Here is a 21,704-nt window from a genome sequence, read left to right as displayed (position 1 = left end):
ACGGGTCTTGAGAATGCAGGACATGTGCAGCATGGGCCCTGTACATGAGATGTACGCATTGGCTTTGTGTACATCTATGAATCAGGTCCACCTAAACCGAGGCGTATTGGAATTAAATTGAACTTTATTGGCGTTCATCTTTATCAAGTAAATGGCCTAGAATACTGTCTGCTTTTCGAAAAACATTTCACAGGATAATGAAAAAAGAAAAATGGACTTAACTGTTCATTGGTCATCGGTTCATTCTGTGATACTTTACACTCAGGATGGGTGTAGTTACCTCTATTGTTCCTTAAATAATGGCAAACTCCTCAAATATCTGCACCCTGTTGGCCAGTCTCCAAGTCAGTGCTCACAGATACAGCTGCAGGGCCTGCTTACCAACACATGAATGTGATTATAGGTGGAGTCCTTCCTTGCTGAACATAAAAGGAACTGCAGTTTGTTAAGCATCCTGCAATGAGTCAGATAAAGTGTTAGGAAGCCATAGTCCGTGCACACATCTGCAACACATATGTGATATGGATCAGTCTGCATCAGATCAATAGTTCTTGTTAGGTATTAAGTGATGAAAAGTATTTATGTTTATACAATGAAATCTCACAGTTAAGTAATATCAGGGCTCACAGTACGCTGTATCTTTAACTGTACAAAGCAGATGTTTCCTGCCGATTCCATCAGCCTCCAGGTATTTGTATTGACTCACGAACAGTATGTGTACATACGGATTTTGTGCTGTCTTTCAGTCCATATGGCTGTAAGAGCAATATGTACTGCAGGGTAGGAAGCTTAACATTCTGGACTTCTACCATATAAACCTTTTGAAGTTCCAGATGTGTCATGTAAAAGTAATATACATTTGACAATTGTTTTTTTATTAAACCTCTAAGTGTGGCATATAGGATGTTATTCCTGCCAGTACAATAATCCACAGTCAGCTCCTGTTCCTGCTGCACATATCACAGCAGTATTATGGGTTATAGTCTGAACATTCAGATGCTTGCAGGAAGTGATCTGTCGAATGTGAGCTAAAATTAGAAGCAGGTGGCGAGGTTCCAACATTGACACAATGTCCTGATCTAATATGTAAATTTTTATGTGATGCTCACATAGCTACAGACTTTAGCCACACACCATTGCTTTAGATCCAGTCAATAATCTATTTTAGTGAACTGTGACGGGTTTGCCTAATGTACCATTGCCTCCATACTGGGACAGCTACTTTGATAAGCAGCTGCCCAGACAAAGCCTAATGATGACACTTTTTACTTTAAATACTAGTGGCAACACTGCCAGGTTCCAGGCCAGCAGAGTTACTACGCATGCGTGACCTTAGGATCCACACTGTGAGGTCCTGAGGAGGCAGAGGGATCCTAATCGATCTCTCTTCGCACTACGGTCCCCTTCCTATAGGTAAGCACAGGCTAGCACAGTTACGTAGATTGCATTGGCTTCCACAGTCAAGCGCTGAAAACTTTTTGTTTTTGGATCTTTATAACTTACACAACTAGTTTTTGGAACTTGTTAAATAACACAACTGCAACATCCCTATATATTGTATGGGGCTACAGTGTGCTCCATTATGGGAACACTTAAGTCAGTATTCTAGACCATTTACTTGTGCTGTAGACACATGGGAATCAAGATGTGCTGGGGAGACATGGGGGTGTTGGTGTTGGACACACAGAGAAGTGCTGGAGAGACATGGGGGATGGTTCTGAAGAGACATGGTGTATGGTGCTGGAAACCAGGGAGATGGTGCTGGAGAGACATGGGTTGATTGTGCTGGAATTACATGGGGGGATGATGATGGAGACACAGAAGGGATGGAGTTGGTGACATGGGGGGATGGTGCTGTGAGATGGGGAGGGGTGCTAGAGAGACACAATGGACAGTGCTGGAGACAGGGGAGAGGTACTTGAGAAATGGGGAGGGGTGCTGGAGACACACGGGGATGGTGCTGGAGAGACAAGGGGGATGTGCTGGTGAGACACAGGAGGAATAGTGCTGGAGACAGGGGAAGAGGTTCTGGATAGAGTCTGAGGGATGCTGGAGACGGGAGGGGGGCTGGAGAGACTCGGGTTGGTGCAGGAGACAAGGAGAGCAATGGTGGTGGAGAGACATAAGCGGATGTTATGGAGAGACATATGGGGGATGGTGCTGGAGACACACAGAGGTATGGTGCTGGACACATGGGGGTGGTTCTGGAGAAACACAGGAGGGGTGGTGATGGAGACACAGAGGAGGGGTGCTGAAGAGACATGAGGGGTTGGTGCTGGGGAGACATGGTGGATGTTGCTGGAGAGACACAATGGGGATGGAGCTGGAGACACAAATGAGGGGTGCTGAAGAGACATGGGTTGGCGCTGGAGAGACATGGGGGTGGTTCTGGAGACACGGGGGATGGTGCTAAAGAGACACAGGTGGGAGGGGATGCTGGTGAGACACAGGAGTGATGGTCCATGAGGCACAATGGATAGTAGTGGAGAGACCTGGGGGGATGGTTATGGAGAGACACATGGAGGATGATGCTGGTTGTCACAGCCAGGGTATTTCAGCATGGCGCTAGGCGAGTGTTACCTGTGAGGTCATTGTGGCGCGGGCTGTCTGGTGGCGGAGCTGGTGTCTGGCGGGGGGCTTTGGCTGCACGCGTTGTTGTGCGGGCCTGTTGTCACTCTGCGCTGGTAAGGCCTGGCGGCGTCTCCATTCCATTTGGCATGGGCGCTGCCATCTTGCCTTCTGGCCATGTGATGCGGCTGGCCAATCCTGGTGAGTCACATGTTCCCTCCGGCCAGTAACAGCACGGCATGGGGTATTTGGGAAGGGTCAGTGCCTTCCTTCTTTGCCAGTGCAACGTGTATCTCAGCCTAGCTGAGAGGGAGTTCTCTGTGCTTTCCTGTTCCTGTGAATCCGCTGTCTGCCAGTCTGCCTGTCAGCTCCTAGTTCCCACTGGACTACCCCGCTACCTCCATCACCCTTGCCCATACCTGAGTGCCTGAGCCTGCTGACATCCTGCACTTCAGTTCACTATCTGCAAACCTGGCTTGTTTATTTTCAGTTTCACTACCTGCACACCTGGACTGCTCTAATTGTTTCTACCTGGACATTAACCCTTTTGCTTCCACCACAGAACTCTTGTGCACATTTATATTTTCCTGGACTTTTATTTACTGCCACATTATATGTCCACTCGAGCACTTATTAAAAATCCTAGTTTTATTTACAAATCTGCTTCTGTGATCGCTCCTGCTACCACCCCGGGTCCACAAATAACCCAGAACGTAACAGTTTGCACTGGCCCCATGGAGCCGGCCACGGATCAGGAGTCAGGAGTGGATTTGTTCAGGTGCATTTCTGGTCGATTAGAAAATCTGGAAAACATGCAGCATCAGATGGCTAAATTTCTGCAAGAGATGTCCAAGCGACAGGATAGTTTGCAAACTTCCGTTTCTAACCCTGAAGTACCAGCAACTACATCCGCATCAGCGTCTGGGAATACAGGAGGCAGATCATCTCCCCGCTTACGTCTTCCTTTACCAAATAAATTTGACGGCAATCCTAAACTCTGCCGAGGATTCCTAAATCAGTGTGACATACATTTTACCCTGCAGCCTGACAACTTTCCAACTGCAAGAACTAAAGTGGCTTATATAGTCTCTCTGTTATCCGGCCAGGCCTTGGAATGGGCTTCCCCACTCTGGGAGCACTCAGATCCACTGCTGGATAATTACGCAGGCTTTGTGTCATCCTTCAGGAGGATTTTCGATGAACCTGGGCGTACTGTATCAGCATCATCAAACATCATGACACTGAGGCAAGGGGTCCGTCCTGTCAGTCAATATGCCGTGCAATTTAAAATTTTAGCATCAGAGCTCAAATGGAATGAGGAAGCCCTCACCTCGGCCTTCTGGCATGGGTTGTCAGACCGACTAAAGGATGATCTAGTCACTCGAGAGCTTCCTATTAATCTGAACGACATGATTTCATTGTGTATCAAAGTTGACCTATGCTTCAGGGAACGTCAGGCTGAAAAAAACAGAACTGACCGGCAAAGGTCATTTACCCCCTCCTTTTCTACCCGTCCCATTCCTTCTCCCACTGAAGAGGAGCCTATGCAGGTGAATCATACACACCTCTCCAAAGAAGAACGTCAGAGAAGAATGCAAAAGAACCTCTGTCTGTACTGCGGAGAGTCTGGTCACCTGCTGATCTCCTGTCCCCGTAAACCGGAAAATGCCAAATCCTAACTGACCCTGGAGACATCAAGTTAGGAGTTATGAACCCGTCTCCAAAAATTAAAGATTTCACGATTACCCTAGCCTTGGATCTTAAACCCAAACCTGTCTTTGCTACTGCTCTAATCGACTCAGGAGCAGCCGGAAATTTCATAACGTCTAGTTTCATTGATAAATTTCAGATACCTTGTTTGACTCTCAACCATGCTATCTCTCTGACCTCGATAGACGGACGCCCTCTGACTAACGGGATAGTCACCACAGAGACTCAACCTGTATTGGTCCGAATTGGGGCACTTCATTCTGAGTCCTTAAAATTCCTGGTGATATCAGAGGCCTCTCAAGAAATTGTTCTTGGTCTACCCTGGTTACGTAAACATAATCCCAGGATTGATTGGAGTTCTATGCAGATTCTGTCATGGGGTATGGACTGTCAGAAATCCTGTCTTCCAAAAATTCGACCTGTGAGAAAGACAGTTTCATTAGTTTCTTCTGCCATTCCCAAGGAATATCAGATGTTTGCCGACGTTTTTTCTGAACAACAAGCAAATATCTTACCCCCTCATAGGGAATGGGACTGTCCAATTGAATTGATACCTGATAAGATGCCACCTCGTGGTCGTACCTATCCGCTGTCCTTGCCTGAGACTCAAGCCATGACCGAGTACATCCGGGACAACCTGGCAAAGGGGTTCATCCGCCCCTCTACTTCACCTGCCGGAGCTGGGTTTTTCTTCGTTGGCAAGAAGGACGGTGGTCTAAGACCATGTATCGATTATCGAGGCCTTAATGACATTACTGTAAAAAATCGATACCCTCTTCCCCTGATTACTGAGTTGTTTGATAGGGTCAAGGGCTCTGTCATTTTTTCTAAATTAGATCTAAGAGGGGCTTACAACCTCATTCGTATCCGAGCTGGCGATGAATGGAAGACCGCTTTTAATACCAGAGATGGACATTTCGAGTATTTGGTAATGCCTTTTGGATTATGTAATGCCCCTGCTGTCTTTCAAAGTTTCGTTAATGAGATTTTCCGGGATCTGTTATATGTTTCAGTTGTTGTCTATCTGGATGACATACTGATTTTTTCACCCTCTGTGGCTAAACATCAAGAACATGTTAAGGAGGTCCTGACCCGTTTGAGAGAAAACCATCTTTACTGCAAACTGGAGAAGTGCGTCTTTGGAGTGCCCAGTGTACCTTTTCTCGGCTATGTAATATCTGGCTCCAGTTTAGAAATGGACCCCAAGAAGGTACAAGCAATTCTGGATTGGACCCGACCTCAGACACTGAAGGCCATCCAGAGATTGTTGGGCTTCGCCAATTATTATAGACGCTTCATTAAGGGATTTTCTACACTGCTGGCTCCCATTACAGCCTTGACCCGCAAAGGTGCTAATCCTGCCCAATGGTCACCTGAGGCAGAGTCTGCCTTTCATCTTCTAAAACAGGCCTTCATCTCAGCACCAGTCCTTCGACAACCAGATCTGGACAGGCCTTTTTTGTTGGAAGTAGATGCATCATCTGAAGCTGTGGGAGCAGTCTTGTCTCAACGTTATGAGGACAACCGAGTCCATCCGTGTGGGTTCTTTTCTAAAAAATTCTCTCCTGCCGAAAGGAACTACGCCATAGGTGAGCAAGAACTACTAGCTGTAAAGTTGGCGTTGAAAGAATGGAGATATTTGCTAGAAGTCGCCAAGTTTCCATTTACTGTATTTACGAACCATAGAAATCTCCTATTTCTCAAAAACCTCCAATGTGTGAGTCCTCGTTTGGCCCGCTGGGCAATATTCTTTGCCAGGTTTCAGTTCACCCTGACCTTTCGGTCTGGAGCACTTAATCAAAAGGATGATGCCCTATCGAGATCTCTCCTCTGTGATGATCAATCTGAAAATCAAAGCAATACCCCTGTCTTGGAATCAAGAGTTTTCGCCGCATTACAACTTCAGCCTCCTACGGGAAAATCATTTGTGGCCCCGGAATTAAGGAAGCAGCTTCTCACTTGGGCACATTCCTCTCGCTTCGCAGGGCACTCAGGCACTCGGAAGACCTTGGAGTTCCTGAAAAGACACTATTGGTGGCCTTCTATGAAGGCAGACATAATGGAGTTTATCTCTTCCTGCTCCTCCTGTGCCCAGCATAAATCATCACGACAAGCTCCAGCTGGGGAATTGCTTCCATTACCTACTCCATCACGTCCATGGACGCATCTCTCCATGGATTTTGTCACAGACCTGCCAGTCTCTCAAGGTTTCAACACTATCTGGGTTGTAATAGACCGATTTTCTAAGATGGTCCACTATATACCGTTGAAGAAGTTACCTTCTGCCCCTGACCTGGCACAGTTGTTTGTCCAACACATATTTCGTCTACACGGCCTTCCTGCTGAAATTGTCTCTGACCGTGGTGTGCAGTTTACTGCAAAATTCTGGAGGGCTTTGTGTTCTGTTCTTCAAGTGAAGTTAAACTTTTCCATGGCCTACCATCCGCAAAGCAACGGCTCCACCGAGAGAGTTAATCAAGATCTAGAGACTTTCTTAAGAATTTTTATGTCATCTTCCCAGGACAATTGGGCTGCCTTGCTGCCATGGGCTGAGTTTGCACATAATACTTCCTACCACTCATCAACTAACCAAACGCCATTTCAGGTTGTATATGGCCTTCATCCTCGTGTTCCCGAATTCCGAAGCCTGCCTGTTTTCGATGTTCCGGCCGTGGAGGACACGGTGCGGAATTTTGCTGCCATCTGGACTCAAGTACGGTCTGATTTGTTGAAGGCATCCTCTCGCTATAAGACCCAGGCCGATAAGAAGCGTAGAATAGTTCCACGCATGCAAGTTGGAAGCCAGATCTGGTTATCCACCTGGAATCTTCATCTGAGGGTTCCTTCTATGAAATTTGCACCACACTTCATCGGTCCCTTCTCCATAACAGAAGTCATTAATCCAGTGGCCTATCGTCTACAGTTACCCCCATACCTAAAAATCCCTAATTCCTTCCATATTTCCTTATTGAAGCCCCTGGTCCTGAATAAATTCCATAGTGCTCTACCTGCTTCTCCTCGAGTCCAGACGGAGAGAGGAGTTGAGTTTGAGGTCGCCCAGATCTTGGACTCTCGTCTACACAGAGGTCATCTACAGTATTTGCTGGACTGGAAAGGTTACGGTCCAGAGGAACGTTGCTGGACCGATGCTCGTGATGTCCACGCTCCCACGCTCATCAGGAGATTCCATTCTGCCCATCCGGAGAAGCCTGGTGAGTGTCCTGAGGCCACCCCAAAAGGGGGGGTACTGTCACGGCCAGGGTATTTCAGCATGGCGCTAGGCGAGTGTTACCTGTGAGGTCATTGTGGCGTGGGCTGTCTGGTGGCGGAGCTGGTGTCTGGCGGGGGGCTTTGGCTGCACGCGTTGTTGTGCGGGCCTGTTGTCACTCTGCGCTGGTAAGGCCTGGCAGCGTCTCCATTCCATTTGGCATGGGCGCTGCCATCTTGCCTTCTGGCCATGTGATGCGGCTGGCCAATCCTGGTGAGTCACATGTTCCCTCCGGCCAGTAACAGCACGGCATGGGGTATTTAGGAAGGGTCAGTGCCTTCTTTCTTTGCCAGTGCAACGTGTATCTCAGCCTAGCTGAGAGGGAGTTCTCTGTGCTTTCCTGTTCCTGTGAATCCGCTGTCTGCCAGTCTGCCTGTCAGCTCCTAGTTCCCACTGGACTACCTCGCTACCTCCATCACCCTTGCCCATACCTGAGTGCCTGAGCCTGCTGACATCCTGCACTTCAGTTCACTATCTGCAAACCTGGCTTATTTATTTTCAGTTTCACTACCTGCACACCTGGACTTCTCTAATTGTTTCTACCTGGACATTAACCCTTTTGCTTCCACCACAGAACTCTTGTGCACATTTATATTTTCCTGGACTTTTATTTACTGCCACATTATATGTCCACTCGAGCACTTATTAAAAATCCTAGTTTTATTTACAAATCTGCTTCTGTGATCGCTCCTGCTACCACCCCGGGTCCACAAATAACCCAGAACGTAACACTGGTGACTCAAGGGGGTGGTGCTGGAGACCCACAGGGGGATGGTGCTGGAGATGGGGAAGGGGTGCTGAGACACAAGGGGAATGGCACTGGAGAGACACGAGGGGTTGGCACTGGAGATATACATGAGAGGATGGTGCTGGAGAGACAGAGTGGGGATGGTGCTGGAGACATGGGGGGTTCTGGAGACATGGGGGATGGTGCTGGAGAGACCTGGGGGAGGGCGCTGGTGAGGATCGGGGGGATGGTGCTAAAGATACAGGTGGTGGTGCTGGAGCGACATGGAGGATAGTGCTGGGGAAACACAGCAGGGATGGTGCTGGAGAGTCATGGGGATTGTGCTGGAGGCACAGGGGGATGATGTTGGAGACATGGAGGATGGCACTGGAGACATGGAGGGGACAATGCTGGAGGGATACGGGGTGTGGAGTTGGAGAAGGGACGAATGGTACTAGAGAGAAACAGGGAGGATGGTGCTGAAGAGACATGGGGTATGGTATTGGAGACACAATGGGAGGGGTGCTGTAGATGCAGGGGGGTGGTTATGGAGAGGCGCAGGGGGGATGGTGCTGGAGAGACACAGGGAGGGGTGCTGGAGTCACACAGGTAGCATTAGTAGTTAAGGCTGGGGACAGTAGTTTTCAGTACAGTGTAGATTTACTAAAGCTTCTAAAACAGACATGTGAAGGTGTTGCCCTTAGCAACCAATCAGCTTCTGTCTTTCGTAGAATGCAACAGAGAAATGATAGTTAGCATCTGATTGGTTGCTATGGGCAATACCACTTGCTTTAGTAAATATACCTCCAAGTCTATAGAAACCATATTACTCATACAAATGGTACCAAATTAGAAATACAGTTTATTACTATTTTAATATGATTGTACTGGGCCCCAAGATTTCTGTTGCCTGCCCTGAGGACTGGAGCTGGGATACAAGGATCTAGAGCATCATAATGATAACGATTTATAGGGAGGAAATGTGGAACAGCAGCAGATGTCACATTGCCGAGTTACTGTAGATATAAGGTAGGCAGAAGATTGATAGTGACCATCCAATAAATCGAAAAGTAGGTGATAGAGGAAGGTAACCATCAAACAGACACAAGCCTAAAGATTCTCTATGTGTAGGAGGCTATTGAGGTCTGAGCACAGATAGTTGAAACAGTAAGACTCTCTCAGAAGTGGTTAAATGAGAGGTGCAAGGATCCAAATAGGGATTCACTACAGACAAACCGTACCAAACACATTAACCTAAACTGAACCCGCTAGCTGCCGCAGGACTGATTTCTGGCAGCTTTGCAGGATGTGTCTCTCTAGCTACCATAAATATTGGGCATATATTGTCAGATAAAATGTCTGTCAGATCGACAGACATTTTATGTGGCAGCCTGGAACCCAGCAAATATTGGGGCCATACAGTGCGAGATATATCATAGTGTAGGTTCCACGATAGCTGGATTTCTCTCCTGGGGAGGAAATATTTCCTCGTTCCTCGAAGGAACCTCAGGTGGTCAGCTGTGGCAGCGCATAAGATTTTTCATGCCCGACCATCTGATCATTGCTGATTAACCACTGCAATAAACTATGCAATTACCGCATACTTGCCGACAATTGCTTTTTCCTCCCCGGAGAAGCCCGGGGAGGAGAAGCAGGTGGAACGTGTTGGGGGCGGGACCAAACAGGTTGCATCATTAAGCCATGCCCCCTTGTGACAATTTGCCGCTAACGGCTCATATTTAAATAAGGGAGCAGGGCCAAATGACACGATTCTCATAGAATTGCTTCATTAGGTCACACCCCCTACTCGCGGAACCGCCGGTCCGCAAGAAAATTCTCCTTATTCTGCCCACTTTACTAGGAAGTGGGCAGAATGTGGGAGAAGTGCCTATCTTTCTGGGGGTGCGGGGGGTTACCCGAAAAATCGGGAGCCTCCTGCGACTTCCGGGAGGATAGGCATGTATGAATTACAGTATAAGCTCGATCCGCAAATAATCTGCAGGTCGGGACGATAATTGCATAATGTATGTCCAGCTTTACTTTTAAATCTTGAGCTTCATGAAATCATGGGGGGTAGGTAGAAGTAGAAGGTGCAAGCAATCTGCTGAGAAATGTAGCTTCGTACAGCGCTGTACAATGCTGCCATGTGCAGATTCGGACTATGATTATGCGATTCTCATCATCAAGCCCCATGGACCACCTGCTTCAGTGTGGAATCTGGCAGGATCCTGGAGGCTGGTCTACTCTCCCAGTAGTGTTGGAGAGCTTCAGGAGATCTGTATCTCTCCTGAACATTCCGGGAGAATACGCAGGTATGTGCTAAAGTAACTTAAGATAAAGGGGCTTTTGTAACAGCTGGTTGTGCCTTGAAAATTATTGCTGCTATAAAGATAAGGGAAGTTCCTGCAGCGGCTGCAAGTCGCACCCTATTACATATGTCCCAAAGACTGCCGGAAAAACGTATTATTTTTATAAGACGGGCATATTTATTAAGATTGCCAGAAGTGCCCTAAAATCTTACCATCCCTTATTGCCACTATTTGTGGCGATTTGGGAATGTGTTTTGCAGCTATTTATCAATCCCCTTCTATCTGGACAGATGGTCTGATAAGCAGTTGTTCTGGTTGAATCTTAAAATTATACTTTTGTCGCTAATAGCATCGCGAAAATTTCCACTACCAGGTCCTGTCCCAGCAGTGTTACTGTGCATGTGTGACTTTAGCAGTAGCACTGTGAGAGCTAGATGAGGTGAAGATATGTAAACTGAAGTCTCTTCGCACTCCTGGGGGTATATTTACTAAAGCTTCTAAACCATACTTGCCAACTCTCACTCATTGTCAGGGAGACTCCCTGAAATAGTAGTAATCTCCCTGTCTCCCTGAATAGTCCAGCAAACTCCCTGATTGCACCTTACCCCCATTATGTAGCTATATATATATATATATAAATAAAAAAAAACAGATATAAACATTCAAATGGGATCATTAGTATAATTTCACTGCATTGATTATAAGGCACAATGATCCCTATGGCTACATGCATTTTCCGAGAAGCATCAGTGTGTTTTCATCAACAAATAGATTTTACTAACTGCTTTTGGGCTCGTTTACATTTGGATGTAAATCAGTTTTATGACACGCCTCTCAGATGTAGCAGTACACGCCCACTTAACCCACTTTACCGCATGCTCATAGGTGTTGCTTTCACAATCTCCCTGAAATGCTTTTTCAAAAGTAGGCAAGTATGTTCTAAACCAGACAAGTGGTGATGTTGCCCATAGCAACCATATTTTGTGTGTAATTTTCTAGAATGCAATACAGAAATGATAGCTAGAATCTGATTGGTTGCTATGGGCAACATCACCGCATGTCTGTTTTAGAAGCTTTAGTAAATCTACCCCCTGGGGGTATATTTGTTAAAGTGTGGGTTTTTAGAAGTGGAGATATTGCCCATAACAACCAGTGAGATTCTAGCTATTATCTTCTAGAATGTACTAAATATTAAGTAGTATCTGACTGGTTGCTATTGGCAACATATCCACTTCTAAAAACCTGCACTTTAGTAAATATTCCCCCTGGAGCTCGTTTCATTGGAAAGAGCATGCTAACTCCTTCTGAAGATGGCATTAACTATTGGAGTTAAGCTCTGAAAATGTGTAGTTCAGAGGTTCCCAAACTCTGCCATTACAGTCCAGGTTTAAATGATATCCATGCTTGAGTCCAGAGATGGTTAAATCAAATTGACTGAGGTGCTAATTAAATCATCTGTGCTCAAGCATGGATATCCTTAAAAAGTGGACTGTAATGGCGGCGTTTGGGAACCTCTGGTATAGTTTCTGGAGCTTGATATATAGTGCAGTCACAACATTCACATTCATAGTATGGGGACAGGTGTGCTCTTATTCTGCCATTAACTGTGGTAACTCCTACATTATAGGCTTGATAAATAGGAGTTTTCGTTATATTTAGTGGTACTCATGCAGGAAACTGCTGTTTCCTCAGGATTAACGGTTCTAAAAGGCTTGATAAATATACCCTTAACAGATAACTGTATATATCATACATCCTATCTGTCCAAATTTCAGTGGGAAAGTCCTGCAATCGGCACATTTGAATTCAGCGTTTAGATAAATTGACCACTCAGCAGTTGTAATTAACTTTAACTTATTAGGGTGTGATATGTTACGTTGACAATTATCATGTTGACACGCATCAAGTCGTCATGAGAATGTTGTCATGGATGAAATATTGACATGCAGCATGTCGACAGTGACATTAATTATGCCTACACGGATGATGTGTCACCATGATAGAATGTCAACATAAAGTCCCTGGTGGCCCAGCATTCACTTACCTGGTCCTGGCGGCAGCAGCGTCTCCACTGGTGGCTTCCGGGTCCTGGTGGTCATGTAACGTGCAGTTCCGGCAGAAACATCTGACTTTCCGGTGAGTATTTTCCCCCGAAACCCTAACGCATGCCACACATCTACGGCCTAATTCCCCTATTCTGCCAATGCACTGATCAGTGGACTTTGATGATCCGAAATCCATTGGGAAATCAGAGAAATTCAACATGTTAAAAATCCCTGACATGGCAATTCTGACCATTTTTGGGTCGGAACACAGGAATCAAGATTGTTTAACTTGTTGGATTTCTCCGATACCCCGACGCTGGCGTGGACATAACGGGGCATTGCTCTGATACAGCTAGATGGATGCGCCCTGTAACTCCCTAATCTCCCCCTAGTTACTTAACTCTCTCAGTGAAGCCTAAACTTAACCATCGGCATTCTGAGAATGTCATTTTACATGGCGGACTTGCAGATGTCGGCATTGTGAACATGTCAATATGGTGCCTGTAGACATGAACAATGTCGGCATTATAGCAGCGACGTTATAAATATCGACATTGTAAATGGCGACAATGTGACCGGATGCAATTTATTATATAATTGAAATTGCTAAGCTACTTTTTTTTTCAGTTAATAACGTTTGTAGTACATTTAGTTTTTGCAACAAAATCATTACTGTCCCTATTTTCCCTAAAGGGCAGGCGGTGTATAGTGTGTACTGACCTTGTTAGCGACGGGACCAGGCGGGGTGCCGGCATCAGCAAGTACGTACACACGTGCCGATGCCGGGAACGACGGAGTGACAGCAGGGGTCATGTTGCATTCGTCAGCATGGCCCACACTGACTATATCGTCCGTCGGACCTGTATGCAGGTCCGACGGACGATGTCGTTGACGACAGGTGGGAGTATGCATCATCATCGACATAGCTTGTACACACTGGCAGATGAGGATGATATGTCATCCAATCCGCCGGATCGGACGACATATCGTCTAGTGTGTACCCGGGATCACTTCTGTTTATTTAGCGAAGCCTTTCTGGTTGGGGCCAGCTGCACTGCATACCCACCCTCTCCAAAGATAAGACCAGAGTGGATTATATACCAACATCCAACTAGAAGCTGGATACATTGCAAATCTTTCCATGCTTCCTCACCTACTGCAAACATCTATACATATTATTACAATGACTACTTGTTAGCCTTAATATGCACTTTTTTTATTATATACCATACATTTTCTGAATGTGTGTGTGTTAAAATATATGCACACTGGTACACATATGTTAACGTTGCCCATGGTGACCAGACAGATACTGTACTGCTATTTTTCTACTGCAGATAATTGGTAAGATGAATAGTAAGTATAAATTGGAGAAACCATCTATTTCCTTTCCACTGCTTTGATATTCTTGCGCTTAGATGAAAGCGTTATCAAGCAATATCTGTTCCTACCACTGGATGTCACCAAAGCCGCACTAGTTTCCATAGCATGCTTGCCACTCACAAGATGGCGTCGAAACAACGCGCGATATCGCGTTATGACGTTATGTTTGAAATGTGATTGCCAGCGTCACGGTCTCCATGGCAACTTGTAAACAAACCGGCGTTGCCCTAGGAACAGCAGCCCGCTGCCCAGGAAAGTCCTGTCGGCACCGAGCAATCAGCATGACTGCCCGCACCTTTAACCCGTCTGTGCGAATCGGGAACTGGAATGAGGATGTGGCCCTGGACGAGGTGAGAACAGTATTTATTCATCATCACTTTATTACCTATTTAGGGAGTTTTAGTAAATGGTCAAACATCTATAAGATGGAGCATATAAACCGGTAATCTCTTAAGGAAAAAAACAAATACAATTTTTTTAGATAGATATGTGATAGGTACTGAGGGGCCTAATCACTATCCGCTTATTTAAAGTAATGGCCATTTATTATCAGGGGTCCGATAGGACCACCTGATATCCAGCAAACTCCGAAAACGTAAAGTTTTCAGAGATTGTCTGCGAGAACAAACGTCATCTTCCTATGGGAAGTAATTCCGAGGATGCGAAAAGGGATCTGAGCGAATCCCTCTGCCGCATCCTCACTGCCTCCCTAGCCGCTTTGCGCATGCGTGACCTCAGAAGCCTGTGACGGGGAAAGGTAAGTAACGCTGTTACTTCTGTAGCAGTGTTACTACGGGGACAGCTGCTTTTCGGAGCAGCTGTCCCCGCATCAGAGCAATGCTGAATTGCTCCGGTGATAAGTATTCCCCGCAACGAAGTGGATACTTCATCAGCGGGGGCCATACGGCCTCTGATGATGTATAGACCCCTTAATGTCTGTAAGTGCTCCGGTCCCCTCCGTGTAATTCAAAAACTATTATCCATCCATAAAGTGGCGGATCCGATCATTGTAATCGGGTATTCTTAATGACATGATTTTTATTTAAATCCTATCTTTATGCCATTTCTTTTTCCTCTAGGATCTTTTGAAAGACTTTTTAGAGAAGAGAGAGAAAGGTGAACTCTTATTGCAAAAATCACGGAATCTCAAGAAAAATATTTTAAAAAAGGTAAGCAGTGATTTGAGGTATAGTACAGTCATGTGTTATTTTAGCCTTCTACATAGGACTGGTGCATAGTGAGGGCTATGTCAGTTTGCATAGCACATCTTGCATGATTTCACTCTGCATGTGCCCAGGACAGTAGGCACATGGATCCGTGCAGATGTACAGTATGCAGTTCTGTCACTTTCACCTGCCCGTGTCTGAAAAAAGCTGCATATGTAGCTGGGAAAGCCATATCGTTAAGTCAGGGGTAGGTGCAAATAGTGGATGATGGTGATAACAGTCAACAGTACTTCTATATTGCTTGTGATTGGTTGTGTGTGAACACGCCATTAACACTAATTGTTGATTTATTTGTATCGAGCATAGAGTATGCTTTTGTTTTTGTGTGAAGGTGTTTATACACATTTTTTATTGTTTTGTGTGCGCGAGGCGGAGAGTTGTTTCTGCTGTATTGGAGCAGTTATTGTAGTTTAACTGAGGTGCAATAGCGAATGTTTTTGTTGCACATAAAATAAATGGTTTTACATCATATGTGCAAGTGGGACACAAGTGTCTGTGACCCATACTTCCCAGGCGGCATTTCATGAAATGGAGGGACATGTCTGCATCCTGTATTTGGCATGCCTAGTACTGAAAAGTAGGGGGGTGTCGAAAAGGTTCTGAAAGAAATCCCCACATTTTTAAGCCCAAAAATAGGGATTTTGCATTTTTTTTCTCTTGGTCTGGGATGGAGAAAAATTAGTTTCTTTTCTCCATTGTCGCCTGTTTGCCGTTTTTGCCGGGTTTTTTTTTCAAAAATGTTACCCTATTTTTGGCGAGAAATCATCCATGAAAAAAACGTCCCTGTCGGGATTCTCAGCATCGGTATGCGGCTATTGGTCTGTTGACAGCCGGCATCCCAAGGGCCGCATACCCAACCCCATGCGACACCTATAAACTGCTATTCTAGGTAGCAGTTTCTACATGGGTCATAGCTCCCAACTACTGGACAGATCGGGAAAATGTAGTCCGATTATACCTGATTTCCTATAATTCTAGCTAATATAGCTTCAAGGAGACCTTAGCCAAAGTTTAGTGATGCAAACAGCACATGGAAAACCAACCAGTATGGAAGATGATACAGTCAAATAAATCATTCTTCATCATGTTCTTGTGAAATGGAACATTGCACATGTGGTGCCAACCAAAGGAACTGCACAGTCATGAATATTGCTTCCAAGTATTCATTACCTTTGTAAGATGTTTCTGTCAACTATCAAAGCTGAGGGATACAACTTTAAAAATAACTCAACTACTCTTTTACATACAAATTTGCACGTATGTATTAGTTTATGTTGGTCTGTGCTGTCCCAAGTGTTGCACCTCGTGGCTGTCCTTTAGTAGTTGGCTAGTAAGTTAGGCTGCATGAGTAATCTCAGCTTGTTCAGCTGGACAGGATTTGTGGCATTAGCTAACAGGTACAAGCTCTTTTTTGAAAAATTGCTTCAGACTGCAATCTCCATTGCAAATAATGGGGACTGTGGTACCCTGCGTTACTTAGCTGAGCACAGGCCATGTCTCTCATATCTACTGCATTCAGCCTTTGAAATTGCAGGGATACTGAAATCATACATAGACTGCTATTTTTGCATGATTTAAGGGGCTGATAATCTTGATAAATAGTTCCCTCTAGCCCTCTCTCACAGTATTACAGTATCATTCACATACATGTCATAGTCTAAAGTTGGGTAGACACCTGGGTGACATATCCGCCGACCCAGGTATCTGCAAACCGAGCAGCCAATCGGTAAGACAATATACCCTTACCAATCTGCCTCTCGATGTATCTGCGCTGACATCACAGCTGGGCAGAGGCGTCACTAGGGTTGGTGTCACCCGGTGCTGTGCTGCACGGTGATACCCCCCCCCCAACCAAAATAAAAATTAGGGACCAAGGTGCACAGCTTTGCAAGCTCTTCCCCCTTACCAGCCCAGCAGTCACACTGTGCTCCTCCTAGAATGACAGGCGCACCCGGCGGGCATGATGATGCCACGTCTGATATTCTGGGTAGCAGTGCTTAAAGTGGTCCTAGAGACGTGGTGGAACAACCCCCCCTTCCTCTGCGATTTATCAATAAAAGGACAGCATGAGCCTAAGGCGTGTGGCGCAAAAAAGGGGCGTGATCTCAAAAGAATACTATCCCAAATTCAAATTACGCCACACAGTATCACAATCTTATCCACATTACACCGCACATAGTGCCCCTGAATCACATTACACCATAAAGTAGTGTCCCTTATTTATGTTCTGACACACAGTATTGCCCATTTTACACAATGATCACATTATTGACCTTATACACAATGCCCACAGTAGTGCCCCCTATACAATGCCCACAGTAGTAGTGCCCCTTATTCAATGCCACCTGTAGTAGTGCCCCTTATGCAATGCCCCCAGTAGTAGTGCTCCTATGCAATGCCTCCAGTAGTAGTGCCCCTTATGCAATGCCCCCTGTAGCTGTGCCCATTATGCAGTTCCCCCTTTAGTAGTGCCCCTTTATGCATTGCCCGGTGTGTTATAGCTCTTTATGCAATGCCTCCTGTATTAAAGCCCCTTACGCTGTGCTCCTTATGCAGTGCCCCCAATAGTGCTCCTTATACAATATCCCCAGGAGCTTTAGTGCCCTTATACAGTACCCCCGGTAGTGCTCTTATGCAATGCCCCCAGTAGTGACCCTTATACAATGCCCAGCCCCAGATGTTCACCTTATGCAGTGCCTCCAGATAGTAGTGCCCTTATACTGTGCCCCCATACAGTACCCCCAGTAGTACCCCCAGATAGTAGTGCCTTTATACTGTGCCCCCATACAGTACCCCCAGTAACGCCCCTTATGCTGTGCCCCCTCCCCTGTGCAATACTACTTACCTCTCTTCACGATGTCCGGGCGCGCATCTCCTTCTTCTACTTCCTCCGGCGTGCCGCATGCGTGATGATGTCACCGCGGCCGGCGTCCAGAGCCACACACAGGCTCAGAGAGTGTGTCTGTGTGTGGCGCTGGACGCCGGCCGCGGTGAGAGTGACTCCAGGCGGTGGTGCCGGGGAAGGGAGTGCGGATGGGGTGCAGCCCGCGGGTGTGTGTGCGCTGATTTTTGATGTCACCCCCTTGAAGGGTGACGCCCGGTGCGGGCCGCACCCCCCTTGTGATGCCACTGCAGCTGGGTGGGCAATTAAATTAGCCTGCTAAGTTGAGATAGTCACCAGTGGGTCCCTGCAGCAAGTTTACGGATGGTCGGTGGGTTGCCCGTACACACAGCCAGATGTGCCAGGTATCAGCTGTACTGCAGACAAGTGAACGTCATTCACAGACATAGTATCTGTACACAGCCGCAGATGCACAATGTAATTCGTCAGCTTATTGAACGTTATATCTCAGAGTGTGTACCCAGCATTACCCTATGCCTTCTTTATGCTATTTTGTCTATTTTCTACTATATGTGACTAGAGAGGTATAATAAAACTGGATACTACACGTGCTATCTTAATCCCGCACTACTAGCTATGTTATCTTATTTCAACACCATCTGCCTTATCTCCCTATTTTATATTTCCCTTTAGTTAATTTCTAGATATCTATTCATATTTAGCTTTATTTCCTCAGAAAACAACAAAGTTTATATTCTTTCTCTATTCTTTTAAAACAGTTCTGTAAGTAAAGCTGCATACACACGGGACGATCTGTACCACCAACGACTTGAAAGATATCTTTCAGTGAAGTCACACTGCCACATCTCTGAACAGGCGAAGTTGACAATAACCTGCTTGTACGGATGATCAAAGATCTCATTGTCGTTCATGCAGGAACGCTCATCATTGGTTGTTCACTGTATAAAAATGAAAGATATGAACGATATATCGTTGAGCGATTTTGTTATCGTTCATAGATATCGTACCTTGTGTACGCACCATAACACTTCTCTGTCTCACTTTCTTCATATGCCATTCCCTCTGAAGGTCTTCACTCCCTCTCTTTTATCTCATACCCTAACACTCCACAGAGACTGCACTGACTAATGTGGTCAAAGGAAACTGCCTAGTCTAAGGACACTACTTACTTCTACTATACAGCAAGAACCAGGGGCGTAGCAAGACCTATTTATGTCCCATGGCAAAATTTCTACATGCAAATAATTTTGCAGTTTATCCATTTTGATAGTGCAAACATGAGATCATTTACAGTCTGCCTCCTTATGCTGCCCATCCACTAGGCGATTAAACCTAGCGTTTGAGCGATAACGACTGTCGTTATCGATCACTCGCTTGGTAATCGCTGGCAAATCGTGCAGTTTAATGTCTAATACGACCACCGATGCGCGTGCACACTGGTTTTATTGGACAGCTATTATCGGGCAAACATACTAGTCAACCTGACAATAACGTCAGGTTCAGCATGTTGCCAGATGATTGATGAGCCTGCACTGAACGACTGCTCGTTCAGTGCAGGCTCATCACAGTGACAAACGACTGCACGATTAATCATGCAGTCGTTTTCAGCTCGTCTAGTGTATGGGCAGCATTAGCTGACATGCAGGATTAAATAAACGGTGATTAGCATATAGTAAGTATTACAGTGTATAAACAAAAAAAAATATGTTCTAAAAAATATATAGTCTCCCTAATTCTAAATGTTTATTAGTGTTCCCTCTAGCTCCGGTGGGAGGCAGGACGCCGGAGCTAGAGAGGGCATGCCCGTGCACGCTGCGCGTCCGAGAAGGGGGCGTGGTCATCGGAAAAGGGGGCGTGTCTATAAGACGCGTCCCCTTTTCGTCACTCTTGGGGGCGTGCCCGGCACTTACGGACACGCCGGGCAGCCCCCAAGCCCTGCAGACAGGGAGAATAGATGCCGGGCGCATGCGCCCGGCGTCTATTCTACGGCAGTGACCGGGTCACCGCATGTTTCTCCACCCGCGGGACACTGCGTCCCGTGGGTGAGAACGGCTCCCGCAGGCTGTGAGGGCAGGGCGCTTTTTGCCCTCCTCCTGGAGGGCAGGGTGCTTTTTGCCCTCCAGAAGGAGGGCAGGGCGCCGCGCCCCGCTAAAACAGCCTAGCGGGAACGCTAGTTTATGATATAAAGTGATATATAAGAAGGCTATGATTCACTAATAAGTCAGTCAGTGAGAAGAGACATAGGTAGAGCCGGGTGGCCCAGTGACAGCAGAGGCCCTGCAGCAGCACTCTGGTGAGAATAGAAAAGTCTGGGCTCAGGAGATGGCAGTGTACTCAGGGCAGGGAGGAGGTCGTACACTAGATGCTAGCCTAGTTCCTGTAGCCAGATCTCTCATGGGGCCTGGTGACACCCGTTGCGCTTTGTAAAGGCCCCCTGTGCGGCAAAGCCGCGTGTGCCTGAAAAGGAGGTGTGGCATATATTAAAGGGGTTTGGCCTCATGGGACTCCCTATCGTGTCACTCTGGGGGTGTGCCCAGCATCCCCAGAGATGCTGGGCTGTCCTGTCCCCCGGAGATTGTGCCTGTGCTGCCAGCTCCTCCTCTGTGACAGGAGCCGAGTGCTGCAGGGTACTGTCCGCACCCCCGCACCCCCATAGTGATGCCACTGCCTGTAGCAGCTGCACTCGTTGCACCTACTGTAGCTATGTCTAAACGTACACACTCTTCTAATCTTTTGCCTGTGAATGGCAGCTGGTCTGCCAAAGATTAGAAGAGTGTGTACGTTTACACAACACTTTAAGTAGATTGTTTTAGCAGATGCAAATCTGAGATCTGCTGCAAAATTGGACATGTGTGTAGGCATATATTTGGTGTTGAATCTGCATCCAAGTCTCTAGTAAGATTGTGTCAACAGTCTGGACTGGAGTTGGATCCCCGGAGGATTGGACAAGTGTGTACCCATCTTAAGTCATGACCGTCATATTAGATGAATAATTTGCTTTATCCATTGTTTCTAAATTAAAACGGCAGATAAAATGGAGGGAGATGTCTGAAGAGGTAAGGGTGACAGGTCAAAATTTGTTATATAGCCCTTACCTCAAGATGTTATTCAGATATTTTTTTCTGATGTTGCTGTTCAAGACCATATTGAAAGATATAATCCAAAGTCCATATCAGTAGTCGTTAGCCAAAGTTGCTTAAATAAAGCAGGAACCTACGCTGAGAACATCACTGTAGGACAAAATGTCACAAGAAAATGGCTGCCAGCAGCTGGGCATCCTTTATATAGGGATGTGACCTACATTGTGACATCACATTGCATGCAGGCAGCAGCTAGACGTGGCTGTAGCTGCGATCAACTCTGGGCCCAGATGCCCTGCAGGAGCACTCTGGTGAGAACAGAATAGCCAGGGCTCTGGAGATGGCAATGTAACTCGGTGCAGGGCGTGGGCTGGGTTCCAGAGGCGGACTGGGCCCCGTAGCAGATGCACTCTCTGCACCTACTATAGCTACGCACTTGGTACGAACTGTATATTATTTGTTTATCTTTTCTGCATTCAAGGTGACTAGCATTGAAGAGAATAAAATAATTCCATCACATAAGGG

General features: G+C 46.3%; 1 protein-coding gene across 2 annotated transcripts in view; it reads left to right on the top strand.

Annotated features, from left to right (window-relative positions):
• Positions 1 to 14,207: 14,207 nt before the first annotated feature.
• CFAP161 (cilia and flagella associated protein 161) overlaps positions 14,208 to 21,704 on the top strand; it is a 90,449-nt gene continuing 82,952 nt past the window's right edge. For both annotated transcript variants that reach the window (XM_088473022.1, XM_088473021.1), the window contains exons 1-2: positions 14,208 to 14,360; positions 15,090 to 15,179. In XM_088473022.1, coding sequence (XP_088329148.1) covers positions 14,208 to 14,360; positions 15,090 to 15,179 — 243 coding nt within the window. The remainder of the gene's footprint in view (positions 14,361 to 15,089; positions 15,180 to 21,704) is intronic.

The sequence above is a fragment of the Taudactylus pleione genome, unplaced genomic scaffold (assembly GCF_031769625.1).
Source record: "Taudactylus pleione unplaced genomic scaffold, aTauple2 ptg000129l, whole genome shotgun sequence".
Classification (NCBI taxonomy): Eukaryota; Metazoa; Chordata; class Amphibia; order Anura; family Myobatrachidae; genus Taudactylus; species Taudactylus pleione.
This window is presented reverse-complemented; position numbering and strand designations above follow the sequence as displayed.